This window comes from Pantherophis guttatus, chromosome 7 (assembly GCF_059756535.1).
Source record: "Pantherophis guttatus breed Tessera chromosome 7, ASM5975653v1, whole genome shotgun sequence".
NCBI lineage: Eukaryota > Metazoa > Chordata > Lepidosauria > Squamata > Colubridae > Pantherophis > Pantherophis guttatus.
Genome location: NC_142069.1, coordinates 1,780,233 through 1,807,004, shown reverse-complemented (window position 1 = coordinate 1,807,004; position 26,772 = coordinate 1,780,233). Strand labels below are relative to the sequence as shown.

Here is a 26,772-nt window from a genome sequence, read left to right as displayed (position 1 = left end):
GGGAATTCTGGGATTTTGTCCACACATCTTCAAGTGGCCCAGGTTGGGCAACAGGACTCCAATGGATACTGTAGTCTGGGAAAACACCACAGGTTCGAACAGACAAGTGCTACAAAGACACTACGAATGAAATCCTGCACCACTGTTACACTGAAGCTGCTGACCGTAATCGCTAGGGAGCTCAGAGCTCTAAAGCATCCACTAGTTTTCAAGTCAGGCACCACCAAAAACAAATGGAAACCCGTCAGTGGTGTAACAGCCACTGCTGGTGGTGGCACAGTGGTTAGAATGCAGTATAGCAGGTCAACTCGCGGCTCACTCCAGGAGTTCAATCCTGACCGGATCAAGGTTGACTCAGCCTTCCATCCTTCCGAGGTGGGTAAAACGAGGACCCAGATTGTTGGGGGCAAGAGGCTGACTCTGTAAACAACTTAGAGAGCTACAAAGCCCTGTGAAGTGGTATATAAGTCCTAAGTGCTATTGCTATTATAATGATGGATTTCCAGTGTCCCATTGGGTAGACCAGAGGTGTCAAACACCGATAGGCCATGGAGTTGGCTTGTGGGGCCATCCCAGAGACGGCGAGGGACTGGCCCCTGTCACCCCGGCCATGCCCACTCAGTCACGCCAACCAGGCCATGCCCATCTTGGCCCCCCAAGAGCAAACAAACTCCTGATGTGGCTCGCGACAGGACTGAACTTGATACCCCTGGGCAGGGGTGAAATCCAGCAGGCTCTGACAGGTCCTGGAGAACCAGTAGCGGAAATTTTGAGCAGTTTGGAGAACTGGCAAATACCACCTCTTGCTGGCCCCAGAGTGGGGTGGGAATGGGGATTTTGCAATATCCTTCCCCTGCCATGCCCACCAAGCCACGCCCACAGAACCGGTAGTAAAAAAAATTTGGATTTCACTACTGCCCCTGGGGTAGACTATGAAGAATGCTCGCAAGAACTGGGAATGTGCTGTTTAATGAAAAGAAGGATTAGCAGTTTCCCATTATTTGAGAGGCTGCCACAAGGAGCCTGGATAGCTCAACAGATTAAGCACTGTAATTTAACACCACCTGCCTGCAATTAAAGTAAGATTGAATCTCGCCAAGGCTCAAGGTTGACTCAGCCTTCCATCCTTTCTAAGGTAGGTAAATTGAGGACCCAGATTGTGGGGGCAATAAGCTGACTTTGAATAAATATACAAAACTTTGAAGGCTATTGCTTAACGCACTGTAAGCCGCCCTGAGTCTCCGGAGAAGGGCGGCATATAAATCAAATTAAAAAAAAGAAGAAGAAGAAGAAGAGGGGGCCAACCTAATTTCCGAACCACCTGAAGGCAGGACAAGAAGCAAGGGATGGAAACTAATCAAGGAGAGGAACAACCTAGAATTAAGGAGAAACTTCCTGACAGAACAAATAATCAGTGGAACAACTTGCCTCCAGAACTTGTCGGTGCTCCAACATTGGAGGTATTTAAGAAGCGATTGGACAGCTATTTGTCTGAAATGGTATAGGACCATGATGGCGAACCTATAGCACACGTGCCACAGGTGGCACGCGTAGCCATACCTGCGGACACGCGAGCCATTGACCTAGCTAAGCACAAGCGTGCATGCGCGCGCAGGACAGCTGGTTTTTGGCTGGCCCTGCCCCTCCCCTCCCAGGAGTCTCCACATGGCCCATTTTGGATGCCAGGTAAGTACAGGGCTCGCAGTGGGAGGGTGTTTCCGGCCTCCGTAGGGCTTCTGGGGTGTACAGGGGAGGCCGTTTGCGCCCTCCCCAGGCTCAAAGAAAGCCTCTGGAGCCTGGGAAGGGCAAAAAACGGACCTACCAGAAGTCGGGAAATGGGCCGTTTCTGGCCTCCAGAGGCTTCAGGGTGGTCTGCTGGGCCCAAAACAGGGCGTGGCGGAGGTGGAGTGGGTTGTGTGCACATGCACGGGGGAGCAGGGCGCAGGGGGCATTGAATTATGGGTGTGGGTACGCGCATGTGCACTATAGCGCATGTATGCTTTCGGCACCCAAGGAGAAAAAGGTTCGCCATCACTGGTATAGGGTTTCCTATACAGGGGGTTAGACTAGAAGACCTCCAGGATCCCTTCAAACTACATCATTTGGTCATTTCATACAGACTGCAGAGCCAGTTTAGTGTAGTGCAGGGGTGTCAAACTGGCGGCCTACAGAGGCCGCGCCCACCCCAGCTCCGCGAAGGGAAAAAAGTCATGATAAATCACGTGACGGCAATGCGACGCCACAACTTTGACCCCCGTGGTATAGTGGGTAAGGTGACAGCCTAGAAATCAAGAGATAGCGAGTCCCACTTTGGGCATGAAACTATCTGGGTGATTATGGAGAAGGCTTCTATGAGAGCCCCCACCACCTTGATTGAACGCCTTGATGATATTGGACTACAATTACCAGAATCCTCAGCCAGTGTGGCCCACGGTTGGGAGGTATATCTGAAGTTCTCCTGGTCAGAGAAGGTGTGTCAGGAAACTTTCTGCCCAGCAAAAGCCAGATTGATTGAAAGCAGGACCCAGAAGTTGCCAGCAAGAAGGCCAGGAGCCTCTCCAGAGAGCTCTGGATGAGGCTGGTGCAATGAGAAGGGCCCAATTTGATACCAAGGAGCGCTTTGCAACTAGACAATATAGGAGTGGTATTTTCTCATCCGCTTCGAACACGGAAGGTGGAAGGAAATTCCAGTGTGTCTGTGTTTGTGTCTGTGTGGGCGTGTACATGATTTGCGTTTGAAGGCCCAGGAAGAAAAGGGACAGGGAGGGAGAATTGTGTGTATCTGTGACCCATAACGCAATCCAGACAAGACAAATCACACACTTTTTCCCAATGATTTGGTTTTGCCTCATTAATCGTGGTTCATCATTCAAACTTTCTGCTAGTTCTGGAACATTGGGTGGAAATTCTCGTTCATGAGCACCGGGGCCCAGATTTCTCAAGAGTTCATGACAAGGGGCAGCTTCTGCCCTTGCCAAGCACATCAGTTGACCCTCCTCTTCCCCCAAGGGAGAGTGCACCACCAAGGCAGCTCTGTGTGGTTTGTGTGAACCTGTGTGTTGTGTTTCGGTAGCTGGAGAAGGTCCCTGTCAAAGGTCCACGGCTGTCCCGGAAGGGGGCGAAGGTAGGTAGCTCTCCTGAGATGGTCCAGTTCAGAGGGTGCCGTGGACGATGGGTGGACAGGTCTCTGGGGGGATGCAGTGGGCCTGGTGCTCCACCAAGCCCGCTGGGCACTGGCAGCCTGGCACACAGGGCTTAAAGCAGTGGGACTCCAGCACCCCCAAAGGCACGGCGTGGTTGAAGCAGGTCTTGGGGCAGGGAGGGCCACACTCGTCAAAGACGTAGCCCCTCTCTTGGGGGCAGCCCACCGCTGCGGAGGAAGAGAGAGGCAGGGGATTAGTAGCAGGAAGGAGGGAGGGGACGGATGGGATAGGACTGTGCCGCTCCAGGGAGAGGCAGGGGGTACCATGTGCCATACGAAGCACAGAGGACTGACCTAAGACTAGGGCAGGGCCAGACTCCTGGAGGGAGGGAAGGGAGAAAGGGAAGAAGAGAGGAAGGAAGGAGAGAAAAGGAAGGGAGGGAGGGAGGAGAAAAAGGAAGAAAGGAGGAAGGAAGGAAGGAGAGAAGAAGGAAGGAAGGAAGGAGAGAAAAGGAAGAAGGAGGGAGGGAGGAGAAAAGAAGGAAGGAGAAAAGGGAGGGAGGGAAGGATGGAGAGAAAAGGAAGAAGGGAGGAGAAGAAGGAAGAAAGGAGAAAGGAAGGAAGGAAAGAAGAAGGGAGGGAGGGAGGGAGGGAAGGAAGGATGGAGAGAAGGAAGAAGGAGGGAGGGAGGAGAAAAAACGGAAGGAAGAAAGGAGGGAGGAAGGAAGGAGAGAAAAGGAAGAAGGAGGGAGGGAGGAGAAAAAGAAAGGAAGGAGAAAAGGAAGAAGGAGGGAGGAAGGATGGAAGGAGAAAACAGAATAGAATAGAATTTTTTATTGGCCTCTCCTGCACAAACCCCACTCCCTTCTAGCACTGATGATACTACCCAGTTAGGTCATGAAATGTTTGCAAAAAACCAACAACCACCAAGCTCAGAGAGCACCAAGATCCCTCAGGGTTGAACCCTGAGCTGCAAATACTCGCTTCTATTGATATTTCTCCTCCTTTCAGCCCCACTCGACCTCCCAGGGTCCCGTCCCTCTTTCATTTGACCCCCAACACTGCCTCCCCCCCCACCAGGACCGAGCGGGAGGTGCAGCCAGCCCACCACATTCTCACCGCAGAGGGTAGGCGAGCGCCACTGGAGCATCACGCCAGCATGGCGGCACTGGCGGGCATAGGCCTCCAAGACCTCGCAGAGACAGTCGTCCGTGCCGGCAGCCCCACAGGCGCAGAGGTCGTAGACGCAGGAAGCGAAGAAGGGCTCCGGGGCCACGGCGGCATGGCAGCGCGCAAAGGGGGGCGACTTCAGCACCTTGCAACGGGCATTGGCCTCTTTGCGGGAACGGTACCCGGATCCTTTGCAGGGATCTGCATCCAGCGCGTCGGCGCAGCGGTGGGACCCTGTAGCGTTGGCACCGGCCACCTGGGAGGAAGCGGCACGCGGTCTGCAGAAGCCCCCTCCCTCTGCCCCGTGGCGGGAGTGGAGGGCCTGCCCGGTGTGGGGTTAAGGTCTTGAGGACCAAGGGCCTCCGGAGAGGAACGGTGGCGCTTTGGGCAGGTTGGGAAGCGGGTGGATTGTCAGGAAGAAGAAAGGCGCATCGCTGTTATTCTGGGGCTGGAAGTAACTGAAGGCTGACTAGGTGCCTAAGTGGCATTTCTCAAGGTCAACTCAACCAGCATGGATAGATGGATTCTCTTGCCTCCCCCTCCTTCCTTTCCCATTTTCCCTTCTCTTTTCCTTCCTTCCCTTTCTCCTTCCTTCCTTCCTCTCCCCCTCCCTCCTTCCTTCCCTCCCATTTCCTCCCCCTTCCCCCTTCCTTCCTCTCTTCCCCCCCTTGGCTCCCTCCCATTTACTTCCTCATTCCCTTCCCCCTTCCTTCCTTCATTCCTCCCTCCCACCCATTTCTTTCCTCCTTCCCTTCTTCCTTCTTTCCTCCCATTTCTTCCCTCCCTCCCATTTCCTTCCCCCTTCCTTCCTCTCTCTCCCCCTCCTTTCCTCCTTCCCATTTACTTCCTCCTTCCCTTCCCCCTTCCTTCCTTCGTTCCTCCCTCCCACCCATTTCTTTCCCTCCTTCCTTCCTCCCTCCCATTTCCTTCTTCCTTCCTTCTTCCCATTTCTTCCCTTCCTCCCATTTCCTTCCTCCTTCCCCCTTCCTTCTTCCCTCCCTCCCATTTCTTCCCTCCCTCCCTCCCATTTCCTTCCTCCTTCCCTTCCACCCCTCCACCCTTCCCTCCCTCCCTCCCTCCCTTTTTCCCATTTCTTTTCTTCCTTCCTTTCTTCCTCCTCCCCCTTCTTCTCCTCCCTCCACTTCCTCCCCCCTGGCTTGCCTTCCAGCTGTTCCCAAAGGCTGCGTCCGACAGGCTCAGGTGTCCGGACCTCATGCGCAGATCGTCCTGCGGGAAGCTGTTGAAGTTGCCACAAAGCCCACACAGACGCCCTTTGTACGTTCCGGGCACGCTGACTTCCAGGTGGGAGCGGCCGTTCCAGAGCACCTGCAGGTGAGCAAAAGGACCCAACGATGTGCCACATCTGGGGCGTGAAGGAAAGGATTTACTCGCTGTTGCCCCCCCACCCCCACCCCTTCCGCCAAGAGCTAGACCAAAGCTACCAACTGCAAGAAAAGAGTTTCAGGCTAGACACTCCTGAGCTGTTGGTCAGTGGAACAGGCCGCCACATGATGGGGTGAGATCTCCTTTGGCAGAAGTCTCCGAAATGAAGATGACACTCTTAGTCTAGGCTAATCATACAGGTCGTCCTCGACTTACGACTACAATGGAGCCCAGGATTTCTATCGCTATGTGAAAAATGTCTTTCCGAGGGAGTTTCGCCCCATTTTACAAACTTTTCTGGCTGCATTCGTTCAGGGAATCACTGCCCTTGTTCAACCAGTGACATGGTTGTTAAGTGAATCCGGCTTCTCCCATTGTCAGAAGGTCACAAAGGGGGGGACCCGCAGGCGATCCCGGGGACGCGGCAACTGTCATAAATACGAGTCAGTTGCCAAGCGTCTGAATTTGGATCGCATGACCACGGGGATGCCGCAACGGTCGTAAGTGTGAAACACGGTCCTAACTCCCTTTTTTTCAGTCCCGTTGTAACTTCAAACAGTCACTAAACAAACTTTTGTAAGTCGAGGACTGCCTTTCCTCAATACTTGCAAACACTGTTCATGTTTTAGATCAGGGGTCCCCAACCTTGGCAACTTTAGGACTTGGGGACTTCAACTCCCAGAGTTCCTCTGGCTGAGGAACTCTGGGAGTTGAAGTCCCCAAGTCTTAAAGTTGCCAAGGTTGGGGACCCCTGTTTTCGACGGCTTGGGCAGTGAAACATGGATGTCCCTGTAGTGTTAGAGAGCAGAAAACACCAGTTACAGAACGGGAATGTCTTTGATACAACTTGGTTGCCTTTCCGTGAATTTCCCCAATTGACTGAGCCCCCCCAACTTGCTGCCCCTGATCTCTGGAACCCCCCCCCCAATGTGTTGCTTGTGGGGGCTGGGGGCATCTCCCCAATCCCCCAACTCAGGGGTGAAATGCTACTGGTTCGCTCCGGTTCGGGCAAGTCGGTAGTAAAAAAAAAAAAAGCTACCAGTACCTCTGAACTGATATTTCGACGATCAGCTGTGCCGCACGGTTTAGCTTTGCTAGGAAGCAGCTTTCTAGCAAAGGTAAATCGCGCAGCGCAGCTGATCCCTCCCCTCGCTGTTCTACTTACCTTCCCAAGCCTCCTTTTGGAGCATACTGCACATGTGTGCGTGCAGCGCGCATTTGGTGCACATGCGCGGCCAGTGAACCGTTAGCAAACCAGTTCAGATTTTACCACTGCCCCAACTACCTTGACGCCAATGTTGGTGTTCAGCAGCAGAGTGCTGCCCTTTGGCTCCACGGAGAGGAGGGGCTCCTTCAGGAAGGGGAGGGTCACCGTCTGGGAGTCCACCTGCAGAGGGAGATGAAGGTCACCATGTCCGGGTGAGTGGCTGGATCTTGCCTGCCCTCCCCTCCCTTCTTGTAGAACAGTTGGGTGCAGGAAGGCCAACCAATGCCCCTTTGCCCGCCTCACCACGACCACACCGTCCTGTAGCAACTGCACCGTTGTGTCCCCGATCAACACAGTCACTTCCTTGGTCCAGGACACGCCCGGGCGTCCACGGTCCTCGTTGGTCACATGGATGCTGGATGGAGGAGGGAGTAGAATAATTCGAGAATTACTTTGGACCTTTGGAAAGGTCGCCATTGGTTCTCCATGCAAGTCGGATGGTATTTCGGTTTGTTGCATGGTGCCCCATAAGCTGACTTATTTTGGCAGGATCTCTGGGATCCAAGGTTTATTCTTCCAAACTTTCAGGCTCATGCTGGAGCTCATCATCCTCAGGGAACGTCTCTCTCTTATTGTTGACTGAGATGGATCAAGAATATAATTGCAGCCAGAAAAATACACTAAGGCAGACGCTTGTCCACCCCAAGGATAAAACACCCCGAGAGGAACCGAGCAACGTGGTACATGCAGTACAATGCAGTGAGACGTGTGCAGACTGTGTTGTTTCTCTGTGTCATATAATACTATGTGGGTACATGCATAATTTTGTATTTATTTATTTATCTTGTCATGTTTACGTTTACCCTGTTTCCCCGAAAATAAAAGACATCCCTGGATAATAAGCCCAATTGGGCTTTTGAGTGCATGCGCTAAAATGAGCTTCCCCCAGAAAATAAGCCCTCCCTGAAAATAAGCCCTCCTCGAAAATATTTAAACGCAGAGCTAGAAATCAGGTAAGATGGCAAGAGGAGCCCCATTCTTGTTCCACGTGCCCCAAAATACTAAGACCTCCCCAAAAATAAGGCCAAGCGCTTATTTCGGGGTTCAAAAAATATAAGACAGGGTCTTATTTTCAGGGAAACACAGTATATTAGAGGTGGAGACCCTTTGAGAGCTGTATGCAACGTAATTTAATTTTAATGTATGACGATGAGTGTATATTCAAAGTGACAATAAAGTAAAAATATTCTATTCTGTACATTGGGGAAACAAAACAACCACTTCATAAACGCATGGCACAACATAGGAGAAAAAAAATCATCAGGACTAGATTCAACAGTCTATCTGCATTTAAAAGGCAAAAGGCCACTCTTTTGAAGACAACAAAGTCCACATTCTGGACAGGGAGGGCCGCTGGTTTGAAAGAGGGGGTCAGAGAGGCCATCTATCTCAAAACTGAACAGCCCTCCCTCAACAGAGAGGGAGGGATACGATATCATCTATCTGCAGTCTACAATACCAGTTCCAAAGAGGCTCCACACCCATTTGCACGACTCAGGTAATCCTGAGGACACAGACAAATCTCCAAGTGGCCTCAACAACTCGCTAAAAGAATGCAAATGACCAACTGTTTGCAAGGAATATAAATCCTTCCCTTCCCCACCATACAGTCAGAGTTGAAGAAGCTTCTGGGATGAGAAGCAAAACATCTTCAAAGAAAAACTAGAAAGTCCAGTTGCCTCTTGAAAAAAAGCACCTTTGGGATAACCATGACCTGAGTGACGGAGAATCTCCATAGACATCTGGCAAAAGAACAAAGGCATTCCTACCCCCAACCTTTAATTTGAGGTTAGCATTGAAGATCTGGGCTTGGAGAGGAAGGGGGCTCACCTGAAGTCCTCCCCATGGCAATCCTGGGACAGGACGTACTTGCAGCCCCCTTGGAAGTGGATCATTTTGCCATCGAACGTCCGGTAGTGGGGGTCACCGAAGGCCACGCAGGTGGCGGGATGCGGGACGCAATGGGGGCAGCACACGCCGGGGATCAGGGCTGGAGTCTCGTCCTGTCGGCAAAGAACACAGCCCGGAGCATCAGAGTTCCCTCTCTTCCCCTCTCCCTCCTCCAGAGACACAACCCTTCTCCCCAGCAAGGTTAATGGCTTTGGGCCACTACAGGTAAACCTCGACTTACAACCACAATGGAACCCCAAATTTCCGTTGCTAAGCGAGACAGTTGCAAAGGCAGTTTGGCCCCATTTTACGACCTTTCCTGACGCAGTTGTTAAGTGCAGTTGTTAAGTTAGTCACACGGTTGTTACATGAATCTGATTTCCGCACGGACGTCGCTCGTGAAAGGGGATATATGACCCTGAGACTTTGCAGGCGTCATAAATACGAATCAGTTGCCAAGCGGCCGTATTTTGGTCACGTGACCACGGGGATGCTGCGACAGTCGTAAGTGTGAAAAACAATCCTTTCTCCCAGTGCTGTTATAACTTTGAAAGGTCAAAGTAATGAATGGTTCTAAGCAGGGGTGAAATGCTCCCGGTTCAGACCGGATCGCCCGATCCGGTAGCGATGGAGGCGGGTGGTTCGGAGAACCAGTAGCAAAAATCCCTGCCCCCCCCCATGCCCAGCTGAGCTGCACAATCATCAGAGGCTTTTTTTTTTACTTTTCAAAGCATTTTTTCTACAACCTTTGGACAAAAAATGCTTTTAAAAGTAAAAAAAAAAAGCCTCTGATGATCGCGCGGCTCAGCTGGGATCGTCAAAGGCATTTCAAAGAAAAAAAGCCTCTGCTGATCAGGCAACTCAGCTGGGATCATCAGAGGCTTTTAAAAGCATTTTTTCTACAACCTCTTCGGCCAAAGAGGTTGTAGAAAAAATGCTTTTAAAAGTAAAAAAAAGCCTCTGACGATCAGGCAACTCAGCTGGGATCGTCAGAGGCTCTTAAAAGCATTTTTTTAGAGGTTGTAGAAAAAATGCTTTTAAAAGTAAAAAAAAAAAATTGGCCACACCCACCCAGTCACATTACACCCCCCCAAGCCACGCCCACAGAACCGGTAGTAACAAATTTTAGATTTCACCACTGGTTGTAAGTCAAGGACTATCTTTATCTCAGAGTTGCTCTCTGAGTGATTGTGGCAACTCCCCCTTGAACTGGGGGGAACCCCAGGGGTGGGACAGGCTTTGTCTGACCTCCCCTCCATCCAGACCTTTCTCTGCAACTCACCGCAGCACAGGTAGAGGGGGGGCAGCGTTCACGACGACAGTGTACCTGGCCAGACACGCAGGTACAGGAGGTGCATTCGTCCACCTGCCAGCGCTGGTTGGAGTGGAAGACCTGGCTCAGGTGGGAGCAGTTCTGGCCAGGATCTGGGGAAAGATATGGATGGGGGTGGGGGTGGGGAAGAAGGTGATGTCGTCTTGCAAACTGCCCCTTCTTCCTGCCCCCAACGTTGCTGCACCTGGATTCCCACCCCCAGCTCACCCTGGAGAGGCACCACTAGGTGCAAATGCAGTGGTGGGATTCAGCCGGTTTGCACCTATTCAGGAGAACCGGTTGTTAACTTTCTAAGCAGTTCGGAGAACCGGTTGTTGGAAGAAATCTTATTTTCTTTTTCCCCACTTTACAGGGCTAATCCTGTAAGGAAGGCAGGAAGGAAACGTTCTGCTGGTGTTTCTAGCCTAATCTTTATTGCCCTGCTTACAGAAACTGCCTCTTTGGTTTAACCCTTATTACGTTGTAACAGCTAAGGCGAAGCGCCCATTGACGTAAGTGATGTTGAGTTGGCCACGCCCACACGGTCACATGACCACCGAGCCACACCTACCCAGCTGGTCATTAGGGCAGAGAACCGGTTGTTAAATTATTTGAATCCCACCACTGTGCAAATGTATTGGCTAAGGCTGTAAAAATCTGTATTTTTTTTTTAAATTGGCAAATGAAAGGGCAGGGTCTTAGCAAAAGATCCCTCTCCCCACCCCACTCCACAACCATTTGTATGAGAGCTCAAATCAGGACCTTGCTGTAAGCGAAGTTTGCATTTATTTTATCTGTTAAATTTGCTGGTATCTTATCGATTGAATTTGCTTTTAATTTCTCCAGTTTGCCTTTATTTATCGAACTTGCATTTATTTTGCTTATCGAATTTGCACTTTTTTTTTTTTTAATTTGATTCATATGCCGCCCTTCTCCGGAGACTCAGGGTGGCTTACAGTGCGTTAAGCAATAGCCTTCATACTTTTGTATATTTATACAAAGTCAGCTTATTGCCCCCACAAACTGGGTCCTCAATTTACCTACCTTAGAAAGGATGGAAGGCTGAGTCAACCTTGAGCCTTGGCGAGATTCGAACTTGCAGTAATTGCAGGCAGCTGAATGTACTTATTCAGCACTTATTGCATTGGTCCAATTTGCTTTTATTTTATCGATTAAATTTCCTATGATTTCCTTTATCAAACCTGCTTTTATTTCATTGATCGAATTTAACAGAATGTTGCGAGGGACCTCGGAGGTCTTCTAGTCCAACCTTCTGCTCAATCAGGACACCCCTGTCCCATTTCAGACAAGTGGCTGTCCAGTCTCTTCTTAAGACCCTCCCCCCCCACCCCCCGTGTTGGAGCACCTACAACTTCTGGAGGCAAGGAGTTCCACTGGTTAATTGTCCTCACTCTCAGGAAGTTTCTCCTTCGTTCTCAGTTGCTTCTCTCCTCGATTAGTTTCCATCCGTTGCTTCTCCTGCCTTCAGGGGCTTTGGAGAATAGCTTGACTGCCTCTTCTTTGGGGCAGCCCCTCAAATATTGTAAGACTGCCATCATGGAGCACGAAATGCATTTGCTAACAGGGTTTGTGCTAAACAACAATGCCCTTTTCTTCTTGTGTGTGTTTTATTGTCTTACCTTGGCATTCGGCGCAGCACTGCCCTGGCACCCGTACCTCCACCAGGCCATCCTGGCACACTAAAGGCAGACACTCCTGGATGTGGCACTCCACGTGTCCCAGCTGCACATCAACAAGAAGGCTTGTTACACCACAAAGTTGCGTGTCTGAGACACACCGGCCTCAAACTTGTGTTGCCACCCGAAATGCATTTCTAAGGATGTGTTTTTGCCCACTCTAAACCTCCCCGGGTGGCACTGATGATGGCAAAGCAGCTCCCTAAAATGCCAGCTATGGAAGACCTGCAGAAATGCAATTCTAATCTAGGATTGTGGGGCAAACCTTCTCGCAGATAAGACGGCCGGCCCTGGGTTCAAATCTACACCATTCTTTTGCCATTCTACAATTTATCAATTTTCACCCTCGGTCTTATTCTTGGTAAAAACTAGGAAGGGAAAACAGGTTGTCCTCGACCTTCAACAGTTCGTTTAGTGACCATTTGAAGTTACAATGGCACTGAAAATAGTGACTTACGACCGTTTTTCAGACTTACGACCACGGCAGCATTCCCATGGTCCAAATTTGGATGCTTGGCAACTGATTCATATTTATGACGGTCGTAGTCTCCTGGGGTCACATGATTCCCCTTTTGCAACAGTGGGGAAGCCAGATTCATTTAACAACCGTGTGACTCACTTAACAACTGAATTGATTCGCTTAACAACTACGGCAAGAAAGGTTGTAAAATGGGGTAAAATTCATTTAACATCTGTCTCGCTTTGCATCAGAAATTTTGGGGTCAATTGTGAAATAAATGGATGTTGACATTTTTGGAAATAAACTAGCATGTTTAGTGATAAATGGAAGAGAGGAGGAGCACAAAAAATGTCACAGACTGACATGCTGTCTGTAACTGTTTGGAATGATAATGTTTTTATGTTTTGTTTTTGCTTTTAAAAATAAAAAAACTTTTTATAAAAAAAAAGAAATGTTGGGGTCAATTGTGGTCGTAATTCGAGGACGACTTGTCTCAACATGGACTAGAAACTTGGGGAACTGAGAAATACTGCCAATATCCTTGGTAATTATAGGGAATCTTTGTTGTATGACTGCTTGCTTAGTGACCACTTAAAGTTATAACACAGCTACCCAAAACTATTTACGACCTGGATTCAAAGTTATGACAGCTGCCCCCCTACCCCACGATTGCATTTTGGGGACCGTCCTGCACTTACGACTATTAGCAGTGTGCTGTGATGATGTCACTGCAATCTACAACATTTTTGCTGGAAACCAAGTTCACACTTCAAAAAACGTCTTTTGCAGACAATCATTTAACAACCTCATAATCCCTTGAGTTTGATAATCCATAATCAGGAGGTTGGACAACTGAATGGAGCTGGGTGTTTTATTGGCCGGATGCCTTTCCTGTCGCCAGTGCGGAGTTTTGTTCAGCAGATAAATTCTCATTGCACCCAGAGAGAGAAATATCTGCCTCTACCTAGGATCGAACTCACAACCTTTGCAGACAATGCATTCACTTAATGATTGGGCTGTTCACTTAACAACTTCCACATTGGCTTAACAACCACTGTAAAAAAAAGGTTTTAAAATCCAGCATGATCACCGGCTTAATGAGCAGTGGGACTTAATGACTGTAATTCTGGGCTCAATCACGGTCGTTAAGTCGAGGATTTCCGGCATTGGCTCCGAACTCGTCAGTGAACAGACCATGCAGGGTTTGGGTTGAAAGGGGTGCGAGGTTCTTACGTGGCACGAACAGGACACGCAGCTGTCCGCACTGTCCTTCCAGGTCTCCCCGTCGGACACCCGCCGTCCGTCAGCCTCGATCAGGCATTCTGCAAAAAGAATCATAGAGTAACGGAGGTGGAAGGGACCTTGGAGGTCTTCTAGTCCAACCCCCTGCTCAAGCAGGAGATCCTCTACTATTACACACAAATGGATGCCCAATCTCTTCTTAAAATCTCCCAGTGATGGAGCATCCACAACTTCTGGTGGCAAGCTGTTCCACTGGTTAATTGTTCTCATTGTAAAGAAAAATTCTCCTTAATTCCAGGTTGCTTCTCTCCTTGATCAGTTTCCATTCGTTACTTCTTGTCCTGCCTTCAGGTGCTTTGGAGAATAGGTGGACCCCTTCTTCTTTGGGGTAGCAGCCCCTCAAATCCTGGGGTTCTACTCTCATGTCCCCCCTGCCCTTCTTTTCTCTAGACTGGCCAAACCCAAATCCTGCAACCGTTCTTTCATATGTTTTTAGTCTCCAGGCCTTTAATCCTCTTAGTTGCTCTTCTCTGCACTTTTTCCAGAGTCTCAACATCTTCTTTATATTGTGGTCACCAAAACTGGTGGCACTATTCCACGTGTGGCCTTACTAAAGGTTTGTAAAGCAGTGTTCCTCTAATTCAGGGATCTCCAAAATTGGCCACTTGCAAACTTGTGGACTTCGACTCCCAGAATTCCCCCCCTCCCTCCCCCCTCCTTTCTCTTTCTTTCTTTCTTTCTTTCTTTCTTTCTTTCTTTCTTTCTTTCTTTCTTTCTTTCTTTCTTTCTCTCCATTCTCTTCCTTCCTCCCTTCTTTCTTTCTTTCTTTCTTTTCTCTTCAGCTCTTTCTTTTTCTCCATTCTCTTCCTTCCTTCCTTCCTCCCTCCCTCCCTTCTCTCTCTCTTTCTTTCTTTTTTCTCTTCAGCTCTTTCTTTCTCTCCATTCTCTTCCTTCCTTCCTTCCTTCCTTCTTTCCTCCCTCCTTTCTTTCTTTCTTTCTTTCTTTCTTTTTTTCTTTCTTTCTTTCTTTCTTTCTTTCTTTCTTTCTTTCTTTCTTTCTTTCTTTCTTTCTTTCTTTCTTTCTTTCTTTCTTTCTTCTTCCTTCCTCCCTCCCTCCCTCCTTTCCTTTCCTCCTTCCTTTCTCTCTCTCTCTCTCTCTCTCTCCCCACCTTTATTATATTTATAACTAACTCATGGTAGTGACCATATCCAACACATCTTCCTACTCCTATTTTCCCTGCAAAAACAACCCTGTGAGGTGTGTTGGACTGAGTGATTGGCTCAAAGCTGACTTTTCTGCCTGAGGCAGGACTAGAACTCCCCGTCTCCTGGTGATTGGCCCAAAGTCACCCAGCTGGCTTTCCTGCCTACGGCGGGACTAGAACTGGTGATCTCCCGCTTTCTAGCCTGGTACCTTAACCCCCAGACCAAACTTCCACAGGGCAGGGAGGGGACGTAAAGGGCAGAGAGATAGGTCACCATCACAGACTGGGCAGCAGGAACCCGGCGGGGTGAAGCGTTGGGCGCTGGGGCAGCTGAGCAAAGGGCATCCTCGGTGCACACAGACCCAGGTCAGATCCTGCATGGAAAGAGGGCAACGTCAGGCGTGGCCCATACCAAGGGAAGCTTGGGGGGTCTTCTGGACACCCCCGGATGACTTAGGGGAGACCAAGGAAGGGGACGACCATCCGTGGTCACGAAGACTGGAAAAGAAGCAGATCTGAATCACTGACTCTGCCACTGCCACGCCAACCCCCCTCCCCCACCCCTCTGCAGGAACCCCGTCCTTTGCTGCGGCATCAGTCCTGGGCGGAGCCTCACCTGGCACATACAGGTGTAGCAGGGTTCCTGGGTGGCTTGGACCTCGTTGCCCAGCAGGTCGGAGGTGCAGTTGCTGAGGGCTTCTTTGAAAGGAAGGAGAGGGGGAAGGGAAAAGAGAGGGAGGAAAAGAGGAAGGAGGAAAGGAAAAGGAAAAGGAAGAAAAAAAGGGAGGAAGGAAAGGAGGAGGAAAAGAAAAGAAAAAGGAGGGAAAGGCAGGCAGGAAGGAAAAAAGAGTAAGGAAAAGAGGGAGAGGAGGAGGAAAGGAAAACAAAAGAAAAAGAAAGGCAGGCAGGAAGGCAGGAAAAAAGAACAAGGAAAAAAGAACGGAGAAAAAGGCAGGAAGGAAGAAGAGCAGAGAAATGAAAGGGAGAGAAGGCAAGAGAGGAAAGGAAGGGACGAAGAAGAGAAAGTGAAACTTTTAGGATGCTTTTCTTTTCCAAAAGGACCCCCACTCGTCCCCACAGGGCCCTTTAAGCCCACCGGCTGCTTTGGTTACCCTGAAACTGCCGATGGGGACAGTTGGGGAGGTCTAAAAATGACCAGGGCATGGAGCCCTGCCAGCTTGGCCTCCTGAAGACAAACTGCCTGCTGCCTTTCAGAAGGCGTGACGGACTACATTACCCATTATCCACCCGGCTACTGGGACCTGAAGTCCAAAACCCCCAAGCAGGTCCTGTTCAGAAGGGGCCGTTTTCCAGACTTCTGCGTTTTTCCTTAAAGCGGAGGTCAGACATTTCCCCCCTTTGAGGGAGGGGTGGTTTCTCTCGAGAGCCCCCCCTGAACCCCATTCCTGCTCAGTGGAGAAGGAAAGCGGGGGGGGGGGGGAGAGACTCACGTGCACAGGTGGGGCAGCAGGCGCCAGGTGCCGGCGCCTGAATCTGGTCCTGGGTGCAATCCAGCAGGCTGGGACACTGTTTGCGATGGCATTGGAGGTGCGGATGGCCGTCGGACATTAGCTGGAGAGGGGAGCAGAAGGAGGGTGTGAATTTGTGCGTGCGTGCATGTGTGAAAACCGGTCGTAAGTCCCTTTTTCAGCACCGTTGTAATGCCGAACGGTTCAATACTGCAAAATTCACTTAACAAATATCTCGCTTAGCAACTGAAATTTTGGGTGCCATTGTGGTCATTAAGTGGAGGACTGCACTGGTCGGATCCAGCGGGAGGGGGCTCCTACCTGACAGGTGCAGATTTCACAGGGGTCTCCTCCAGGCTGGAAGCTCTCCCCTGGCCCATAATGACGGCCCCTGTAGCTGCAATCTGGGCAAAGGAAGGAGAAGAATGATCATAGGAAGAAGAGAGGAAGAGATTCATAACAGTTAGATAAGAGAAATTTGAGTCCGGAATAGAACTGTAATCAGAGAAAGCGTCGTAAGAGAATCACTGTAGTTGTTGAGTGAATATATGGTCATTAAGCAAATCTAGCTTCCTCCTTTAACTTTACTTATCACGAGCTAGCTGGGAAGGTCACAAAGAGGATCACATCGTGACCCCAGGGCACTGCGACTGTCATAAATGCAGGTAGTCCTCGACTTACGACCACAATGGAGCCCAACATTTCTGTTGCTAAGTGAGACAGTCGTTAAGTGAATTTTGCTCCATTTTTACGACCTTCCCTGCCTCATTTATTAAGCGGATCGCTGCCATTGTTAAGTTAGTCCCAGGGTTGTTCAGTGAATCTGGATTCCCTGTTGACTTTGGCTTGGCAGACGGTCGCAAAACGGGACCCTGGGACACTGCAAGTGTCATAATATGAGTCAGTGGCCAAGCGCCTGCGTTTTTATCATGGTCGTAAGTGTGACGCAACGGTCGTCAGTGTGGGAAATGGTCATAAGTCACTTTTTCCAGTGCTGTTGTAACTTTGAGCGGTCACTAAATGAATGAAGTTGAGGACTACCTGCAATAATAGGCATGGTGTTGGATTCCTTAGTCTAGTCTAGTCTACCTCGAAGGGCTGGCAAGAACAGGGTGGGGGGTTCCTCTCATGGTCAACAGATGCCCAAACGATGACCGAAGGGCCTTTGGAGGTCTTCTAGTCCACCCCCCTGCTCTAAGCTCGGCCCCCTCCTCACCTGCGCACACTGGGCAGCACTCCCCGGGCACTTCCACCTGCGCAGGGCAGGAGTTCACGCAGATGATCCGGGTGCAAGTGACGACGCCGTCTGCGCACAGGCAGGCCTGGCAGGGCTCCGAGGGGGCAAACCAGCTGCTGCCATCGGCCCGATCCTGGCCCTCGTGCACGCAACCTGCAGAAGGGGGGGGGGAGAAGGGCAGGGAGGGGTCAGGCCTGCTGGTGGGGTGGGGGGGGGGAATGGGCCCTGCTCTTCTGGGCAAGGCTGGGGGATGGTCTGCATTTCTTGGGCCAGTTTCTTTGTCTTTCTTTCTTTCTTTCTTTCTTTCTTTCTTTCTTTCTTTCTTTCTTTCTTTCTTTCCTTCCTTCCTTTCTTCCTTCTTCTAGTTCCTTCCTTCTTTCTTTCTCTTTCTTTCTCTCTCTTTCTTTCTCTTTTCCTCCCTCCCTCCATCCCTCCTTCTCTCTTTCTCTCTCGCTTTTTATTTTCCTTCCTTTTCCTTCCTTCCTTCCTTCCTTCCTTCCTTCCTTCCTTCCTTCCTTCCTTTCTTTCTTTCTTTCTCTTTCTTTCTTTCTTTCCTTCCTTCCTTCCTTCCTTCCTTCCTTCTTTCTTTCTCTTTCTTTCTTTCTCTTCATTTCCTTCCTTCTTTCTTTCTTTCTTTCTCATTCTTTCTTTTTTGTTTCCTTTCTTCCCTCCTTCCTTCTTCTTTCTCTCGTTTATTTTCCTTCCTTTTTTTCCTTCCTTTCCTTCTCTTTCCTTTCTTTTGCCTTCCTCCCTCCCTCCCTCCCTCTTCCTTCCTTCCTTCCTTCCTTCCTTCCTTCCTTCCTTCCTTCCTTCCTTCCTTCCTTCCTTCCTTCCCTCCCTCCCTCTCTCACTCCCTCCCCTTCTGCCCATCCTACCACAGGGTAGCTGGGAAGGGCAGCTTTCTGCTCACTACACTAATGGTTTGGGCCAGCCCAATGATGGTGGTTTGTTTGTCTCAAACAACAATGAGGACTAGAAACAAAGCCTCGGCCACAAAGGCGGTGGCCCCTTTTAAGGCCACATTCCTGAGATCTTTCCTTTGTCTTTCTGAAGTGCCAGGGTGCCTCCAGGGTCAAAAAGGGACAAGGTGGACGTGGCACCTTGGCAACGGGGGCAGCAAACTCCGGGCTCCGTCACCGGCTGGGCGCACGTGGCAGGAGGGCAGGGGATCACCTCACAGCGGACGTTCCCGTCCTGCAACAGAGAGAGATGGGCGAGGACATCAGTGCCACCCTCCGCCCCACAGATCCCTGACTCTGATCCACCCCCTCCTTCCAGAGGGCTGGCACATCTTCGGTTAACTGGCATCTTGCCACAAAACAAGACGGAAGGGGGAAGGGATTTCGGGTGATAAAGTTCGGAGAACACAAACGGCGGGAGGGGAGACAAGAACCGGAAGTGCCAAACTGGAATAAACCAGCCACCAAGGACATCAAATGCAAAACGGCATCAAGAGGCGACAAGCATCCGGGCAGTTCCCAAAGCATCAAACCAGCGTGAGTTTTGCTCCACTTTATGATTTTTCTTGCTGCCGTTGTTAAGAGAATCACTGCAGGTGTGAAGTTAGTCACGTGGCCATTAAGTGAATCTGGCTCCCCCATTGGACTTTGCTTGTCAGAAGGTCGCAAAAGGGGAGGTCGGAACACTGCAACCGTCATAAATGTGAGTCAGTTGCAAAGTATCTGAATTTTGATCATGTGACCATGGGGATGCTGCAACGATCGTAAGTGTGAAAAACCATTTTTCAATGCCCTTGTAACTTCAAACGGTCGTTACATGAATTGTTGCAAGTCGAGGACTACCTACAGTCTCCATTCATTTGGAGAGGCTGAACGGTCAATAAATGCAGTGTTGTAAGTCGAGGACTATCTGTACTCAGATGTAGCTTTACTTTCACTTCAACCGCTTAACTTTAGTAAAAGAGACTATCACTTCAACCAAATGGGAGTCGAGGGTTTTTCTTTCCTAGAGGTCAAAGTTGGGGCAGGCCTGACAGCAATCCTGAATAGCTACCCAGAACAAAGCTTTGGATTTCTGCCTGCGATATAGCTGGTAACCCTGGGCAGGCTGTCTTTTTCCTGCTGGGAAGCCGTGCCGAGGGGCAGAGGTGGGCACTCACCTGGCAGACGCACTGCAGGCACGACTCCGGCTGGAAACCCTGCCCGTGGGCATAGCGCTCCCCTTCGAAGATGCAATCGTGGCACATGGGGCAGCAGGGACCCGGAGCCGGATGAGAGCAGAGCGTAGGTTTGCAGGGCACCGGCTGGCAAGAGGCTTCGCTCCCAGGCTGGCAAAGAGAAAAGAATAAGGGGCCTCTAGCCATCCAAAAGAGGTGAGAAGAGTTCCCAAGCAATCTGCCCAAAGTCATCAAAAAAGTCAAAATGGCGGCCGGGATGGTGCAACTGAATAGCGCCAGTTCAAACAACTCTCCTAATGTTTTTGACTACACCTAATGGACACCCCTGGTCCAACACTTGATTGGGCCAAGATTGCCCCTCCCCTCCAGTCCAGCATGAAGCTCCCCTTCACAGGGGAATTCTGGGAGTTGAAGTCCAAGAATTGACTGGGGAATTCTGGGAGTTGAAGTCCACCCCTCTTAAAGTTCCCAAGGTTGAGGGACACTGCTCTGTGTCAGGGCTCTCCAAACTTAGCTACTTTAAGACTGACTTGTGGACTTCAACTCCCAGAATTCCTCCGCCTTCCATGCTGGCTGGGGGATTCTGGGAGTTGAAGTCCGTCCCTCTTAAAGTGGCCCTGCTTGAATAATATTGGAATAGAGTTTTGATGCTGATGATTATTTTGATTGTTTTTTTCAGATCCTCTGCACAGTGGCATGGACGTGGTCACTCTCTTGACTTTTTTGACCTCCCTTGGGTGAGGTGGGGTCCACAGGGTGACGACACGAGGGTCTTACCCCACAGGAGCATTCCTGGCAAGGGTCCAAAGCCGAGAGCCACTGGGTTCCTTCGGGATATTCCTGACCTGCGTGCTGGCACACTAGGGGCAGGAGGAAAAATTGAGGTGAAGCTCCTAGATTTTGGGGTACCCGGTCACTCTGCCACCCAGCCTGCTTTCTAGCCAATTGCTAACCGGCAATTGGGCATTAAAATTTATTTAGTGTGCAGGTAGCGTCCCTACCACGCCGGATGCTTCTTACCTTGGCACTGCAGGCAACATTCGCCCGGTTTTCGGCTGGGTTTGGCGCACGAGGCCGGTGGACACACCACGGGGGCGCAAAGCACGTTGCCCCCGAGGCAGCTGCAGCGGCGGCAGGGGTCGGAGAGTGGGGTGAAGACCGCTCGGTTGGCGTATTCCTGACCTTCGTAAAGGCAGCCATCACAGAGGGGGCAGCAGGCAGCCCTGGCGGGGGGCACGGGGTGGGCACACTGCTGCGGGCAAGGCTTGGGCTGGCACGTCACCGTTCCTGCCTGGGGAGGGAGAGGGCAAGGAGCTGGAGAGGTGGGGAGGGCCAAGGCTGGTGGGCCACACCCCAGGTGAGAATTCTTTTCTTTCTTTTCTTTTTCTTTTATTAGATTTATACACCGCCCTACTCCCGAAGGACTCAGGCACAAAAATAAAATACACAAATACAAAAATTTAAAAGCAAAAATAAAACCAGATTAAACAATTTAAAACATCCCAATAATTTAAAAACAGATTTTTTAAAATTTTCAATTTAAAAGAAAAGGGGGGAAAAGGTTAGGCCAAGCCAACTTGCTGGAATAGGAAGGTCTTAAGAGCGCGGCGGAAAGGGCGCAGATCCGGGATCCTCCGTATCTCCAGGGGGAGCTCGTTCCAGATAGTAGGTGCCCCCACAGAGAAGGCCCTCCCCCTGGGGGCCGCCAGTTGACACGGTTTGGCCGACGGCACCCGGAGGAGCCCCTCTATGAGAGCGTACCGGGCGGTGGGAGGCTATTGGTGGTAGTAGGCGGTCCCGTAAGTAGCCAGGTCCTAAGCCATGGAGCGCTCTAAAGGTGGTAACCAAAACCTTGAATTCATTCTTGAGGGGGTGAGATCCGACCTCAGCCTAAAGCCAACTGTCCCCTTGGCACCCCAGAGTCAGAAAGAGGGAGAGGGAGAGGCAGATCAGTGTCGCACCTGTGGCGGGGGTGGGGGTGGGGGGTTCAGGTCAAAGGAGCCCTGGACCACTTTTGTTCACTCTTGAACTCAGCTCCTTCCTTCTCCACCTGCTGAGACTAGCAGTCTCTTGTATTTCTAAGACGGGGACACCCCCCAATTTAGTGCCACTCCTAACCCAAGAACTCCCTAAAAAGGTCATTCTTTGCCCCACAGGTTCAGCCCGAAAGTTCCCTCCTAGCCAGGAAGCGCCCGACTCCTTTTCCTGCAGCCCTCCCTGCCCCTACACCCCCCTACACGGTGCCCCAAACCCTGTGCCCAAAGCAGACTTCAAATCTGCAGGTACTGGAAGAGGAGAATATATTAGTTCAAGGTTAAAATGAGGGGTCCTGGGTGGTCTCTGAGGTTGATGGTCTTCCTGCAGACGTTTCATGACCCAACTAGGGAACATCATCAGTGCCAGAAGGAGGACGACTTCTTGACTGGAGGAGAACAAGGGGAGGAGAAGCGGGAGGAGAAGGAGAGGAGGGGGAGAAAGAGGAGGAGGAGGACTGTGGGGTCCTTGGTGCTCTGAGCTGGGTGGTTTTCTTGTAGACATTTCATGACCCAACTAGGTAACACCATCAGTGCTAGAACTGAGTGGGGTTTGCAGGGAGGAGGAGGAGGAAGAGGAGGAGGAGGAAGAGGAGGAGGAGGAGGAGGAGGAGAAGGAGGAGGAGGAGGAGGAGGAGGAGGAGGAGGAGGAGGAGGAGGAGGAGGAGGAGGAGGAGGAGGAGGAGGAGGAGGACAACTGTGGAGTCCTTGGTGCTTTCTGAGCTTGGCTATTTTCTTGCAGGCATTTCACGACCCAACTAGATAACATTATCAGTGCTAGAAGGGTGTGGGGTTTGCTCATTTTATATTCTACTGACTTGCCACACAAATGGTTGACGCCATCCTTTCAGGCTGGGCTCCTGTGACTTGTGCCCCCTGCCGGAAAGGCCAGAGACTGGTGTGCCAGCCAGGAACCCGCAAAATCCCTCCGTCGGTCTGGTACTGACTCACCTGGCAAGTACAATTGCGGCACGGATCCTGGGACGAAATAAAGACCTCCCCGCTTTTGTAGAGGTGTCCCTGGTAGCGGCAGGCACCCGGGCATTTGGGGCAGCATTGGCCAGGGGGCGTGACGGGTTCCTGGCAGGGCACGGGAGGGCACGGAGTGGGAGAGCACTTCACCGTTCCACGCTGCGGACAGTACAGGATAAGAGTCCTGTTAATAGTGTAGAGTTTCTCATGGGGTGAAATGCTCCCGGTTCGGACCGGTTCGGGCGATCCGGTAGCGATCGGTGCAGGTGGTTCGGAGAACTGGTAGCGATGGCGGCGCGAGGCTTTGCCTACCCACCCGGGTGTCGTTACTTCCTGCTTTTAAAAGGTTTTTTAAAAAGGCTCTGATGATCGCGCGCCACAGCTGTGATCGTCAGAGCCTTTTTTAACCTTTTAAAAGCATTTTTTTATAACCTATTCGCCCGAATAGGTTGTAAAAAAATGTTTTAAAAAGGAAACAAAAAAGTTGGCCACGCCCACCCAGTCACATTACCCCTCCCCCCACAGAACCGGTAGTAACAAATTTTACATTTCACCCCTGGTTTCTCAGTCATCTGGATGAGGGGTCTCCAACCTTGGCAACTTTAAGACTTGTGGACTTCAACTCCCAGAGCTCCTCACAAGTCTTAAAGTTGCCAAGGTTGGAGACCCCTGATCTGGATCACAGTTGGCCGACAACTGATGCTTACAATTTTTGGCAAAAACTGTGCCATTGAAACAATGGCTTCGTTTAATGACCCCAGGGTTTACTTAACGACTGCAACGTTAGCACAATGGATTGCTGAGTTTGCATAAAAAAAAAAATTGCAAAAAAAAAAATTGTAAAATTGAGTCTTAAAATTGCAGTGTCATAAAATGGATCACTTCAGGTTCCATTATGGTCGTAACTTGAGGACTAACTGTGGTTTGTGCCCCCCCTCTCCAGTTGCAATGACTCAGCCCCCTTGCCCCCCCCCCCCGGTTACTGACCAGGCATTGGCATTCCTCACAGGGCTGGTGTGGGGAAGCAAAACTCTCTCCATCTCCGTAGTCTTGGCCCCGGAACCTGCAGCCTGGAAGGGAGAAAAGAGACCACTCAGAGTCGGAGCCAAGAAATCCCTTCTGGCCCTTTAAGAAGCTGGGAGGGCAGGGAATTCTGGGAGTTGAAGTCTTAAAGCGGCCAAAATTGGTCATGATTGTTCTTTGTTCCTTTGTTTGTTTTTGTTTTTTCTGCCACAAATTTTAAAGCAATCTATAAGGGAGGGAGTGAACGAGTGAATGAATGAAGCAATCAATCAATCAATCAATCGAGTGAGTGAGTGAATGAGTGAATGTGTAGCCCTGCAGATAAAGGGTAGTAGCATCTCTTGAAATCACTCACCCTGGCACAGGGGGCAGGTGCATGGGCCGGGCACCGGATGGGCACAGCTGGCTGGCGTGCAAAGTTTCTTCATACAGTGAATCGAGCCCGCCTGTGGAAAGAGGAAGAGGAAAGGGAAGAAGGAGGAGGAGGAGGAGGAGAGAGAGAGAGAGAGAGAAAGAGAGAGAATGAGAGAGAGAATGTGTGTGTGTGTGAGATAGAGGGAGAATGAGAGAGAATGCGAGAGAAAATGCGAAAGAATGAGAGAGCGAATGAGAGAAAGAATGTGTGTGTGTGAGAGAGAGAGAGAAAGAGAAGAGAAAGAGAAGAGAAGAGAGGAGAGGAGAGAAGAGGAAGAGAAAGAGAAGAGAAAGAGAAGAGAAAGAGAAAAGAAGAGGAGAGGAGAGGAGAGGAGAGGAAGAGAGAGAAAGAGAAAGAGAGAGATAGAATGAAAGATAGAATGAGAGAGAGAATGTGTGTGTGTGTGTGAGACAGAGGGAGAATGAGAAAGAATGCGAGAGAAAATGAGAAAGAATGAGAGAGAGAGAGAATGAGAGAAAGAATGTGTGTGTGTGAGAGAGATAGAGAAAGAGAAGAGAAGAGGAAGAGAAGAGAAAAGAGAAGAGAAGAGAAGAGGAAGAGAAGAGAAAAGAGAAGAGAAAGAGGAGAGGAGAGGAGAGAAGAGGAAGAGAAGAGATGAGATGAGAAGAGGAAGAGAAGAGAGGAAAAGAGAGAGAGAAAGAGAAAGAGAAAGAGAAAGAGAAGAGAAGAGAAGAGAAGAGAAGAGAAGAGAAGAGAAGAGAAGAGAAGAGAAGAGAAGAGAAGAGAAGAGAAGAGAAGAGAATGCTTTATTGGCCATGGTGTTCACACAACCACCACAGAATTTGTTTAATGACCGTGCTCATTTTATGACCGAGGCTGGCCACGTGTGTGTCTGTGTGTGCGTACACCAGATTCCAGCTGTTTGTGCAACGGGCAACTGTGCGTGTCTTTATTGCACCCCCCGGGCAGCGTGAAATGTTTCCGGTTTTTCTTCCTTGTGCTTATTTTGGCCGCAGGACGTCCGGTGGGTGCCAGAAGCCGCCGGGCAGGGAATGACTCGAGGCTTCCGAGGAAAATAGTGACCCGGCAAGTTCCTGTCCCCACCGTGACTCTTGCCGGCAGCCCTGGTTTCTTCATATGCGGCAACTTTTAAGAGGGGTGGACTTCAATTCCCAGAAGCCCACCCCTCTTACAAGTTGCCACCTTTGGAAAAAGACAGATTTACATGATGTATAAAAAGAGCAGGCTTCGGTTTTCTTTCTTTCTTTCTTTCTTTCTTTCTTTCTTTCTTTCTTTCTTTCTTTCTTTCTTTCTTTCTTTCTTTCTTTCTTTCTTTCTTTTTCTTTCTTTCTTTCTTTCTCTGCCTCTTCCTCTTTCTTTCTTTCCATTCTCCTCCCTCCCTCCCTCTTTCTTCTCTCTTTCTTTTTTCTTTCCTTCTTCCTTTCTCTTCATCTTTCTCTCTCTTTCTCTCCAGTCTCTCCTTCCTTCCTTTTCTTTTTTCCCTTCATTCTTCCTCTCCATTCTCTTCCCTCCCTCCCTCCCTTCTTTCTCTTTCCTTCCTTCCTTCTGTCTTTCTCTGCCTCTTTCTTCCTTCCTTTCTTTCCATTCTCCTCCCTCCCTCCCTCTTTCTTTCTTCTCTTTCTACTTTCCTTCCTTCTTCCTTTCTCTCTCTTTCTCTCCATTCTCTCCTTCCTTCCTTCCTTTTCTTTTTTCTCTTTATTCTTCCTCTCCATTCTCTTCCCTCCCTCCCTCCCTGCTTCCTTCCTTCCTTCCTTTCTCTTTCTTTCCCCACCTGCTCCTGGCGACTGCCATACTCACCTGACAGGTGCACTCCGAGCAGAGAGGGTCTCCTGGATCAGGAATGGCTTGGCCATTGGCAACAGTGACCCCATGGAAGGCGCAGTCTATCTGGCGAGAGGAAGAGGAGTTAGTGGAGGCTCACTGGAGCCTTTGGGCTCAGCTGCCAAGGGGGTGGGCAACCAGGAGCTGGTTGAGGGTGGGTTGTGAGGACAGCCAACCCCGAAGGTCAGTGAGGTCGTTGCCCACCCCCTTTTCCTTGTGGCCAATCACGCTTCCCACCTTCTCCTGCCCTCCCATCCCTCGGACCTCACCATGGCACGTAGGGCAGCATTGGCCGGGCGTCCGGAGAGGATGGCTGCAGGGCGCCTGGAAACAGGGCTTCCTCGTGCAGGTGACGAAGCCGCCCAGGCAGGAGCAGAGGCCACAGGTGTCCTGGGGGTCCGGGAACTCCTGCCCGCTCAGGTAGCGCTGGGAGACGTATTCGCACCCTTGGGACAGTGAGAGAAGAGGAGGTTGCAGGAGGGGCCCCGAAACTCACCCGGTGAGTCTTCCTCGGAGGTTGCGGCAGTGAGGAGGGCAGAGACGGAGGGTCCCAGAAGGCCTCTTCTGCTCCGATGAGGAGGAGGGCTATTTGAAGGACCGACTCTGCCCTCTTACAGCCGCCTGGCCCACCAAGACGGGCAGGCAGGAGCTGGTATGGGTCCCCTCCTTCTTCAGGAGCAGCCGTGGTCAAGGCGTATTTGCACAACTACAAGTTGTGCACCGGTTACACCCATTCCTGGAGCAATGTGCCCTTCTGACAGGCAGTCACTCATCGATCACCTCCCGTCTCCTGGTGATTGGCCCAAAGTCACCCAGCTGGCTTTCATGCCTAAGGCGGAACTAGAACTCACCATCTCCTGGTTATTGAGCCAAAGTCAACAAGCTAGCTTTCATGCCTAAGGTGGGACTAGAACTC

General features: G+C 50.5%; 1 protein-coding gene across 2 annotated transcripts in view; it reads right to left on the bottom strand.

Moving 5' to 3' along the window:
* Nucleotides 1-951: 951 nt before the first annotated feature.
* Nucleotides 952-26,772, bottom strand: part of KCP (kielin cysteine rich BMP regulator) — a 63,318-nt gene continuing 37,497 nt past the window's right edge. Inside the window, exons 25-47 of one of the 2 annotated variants that reach the window (XM_087874369.1) lie at nt 26,126-26,302; nt 25,833-25,918; nt 23,994-24,084; nt 23,603-23,685; nt 22,595-22,774; nt 20,631-20,901; nt 20,388-20,470; nt 19,593-19,760; nt 18,574-18,667; nt 17,453-17,626; nt 16,558-16,640; nt 16,219-16,339; nt 15,384-15,466; nt 15,042-15,141; nt 13,555-13,643; nt 11,805-11,907; nt 10,135-10,277; nt 8,793-8,965; nt 7,206-7,317; nt 6,981-7,082; nt 5,474-5,638; nt 4,262-4,568; nt 952-3,370 (exon numbers count right to left, since the gene is read on the bottom strand). In XM_087874369.1, coding sequence (XP_087730495.1) covers nt 3,153-3,370; nt 4,262-4,568; nt 5,474-5,638; nt 6,981-7,082; nt 7,206-7,317; nt 8,793-8,965; nt 10,135-10,277; nt 11,805-11,907; nt 13,555-13,643; nt 15,042-15,141; nt 15,384-15,466; nt 16,219-16,339; nt 16,558-16,640; nt 17,453-17,626; nt 18,574-18,667; nt 19,593-19,760; nt 20,388-20,470; nt 20,631-20,901; nt 22,595-22,774; nt 23,603-23,685; nt 23,994-24,084; nt 25,833-25,918; nt 26,126-26,302 — 3,206 coding nt within the window. In that variant the 3' untranslated portion in view covers nt 952-3,152. The remainder of the gene's footprint in view (nt 3,371-4,261; nt 4,569-5,473; nt 5,639-6,980; nt 7,083-7,205; nt 7,318-8,792; nt 8,966-10,134; nt 10,278-11,804; nt 11,908-13,554; nt 13,644-15,041; nt 15,142-15,383; nt 15,467-16,218; nt 16,340-16,557; nt 16,641-17,452; nt 17,627-18,573; nt 18,668-19,592; nt 19,761-20,387; nt 20,471-20,630; nt 20,902-22,594; nt 22,775-23,602; nt 23,686-23,993; nt 24,085-25,832; nt 25,919-26,125; nt 26,303-26,772) is intronic. The other variant, XM_087874370.1, reaches the window with a different exon arrangement.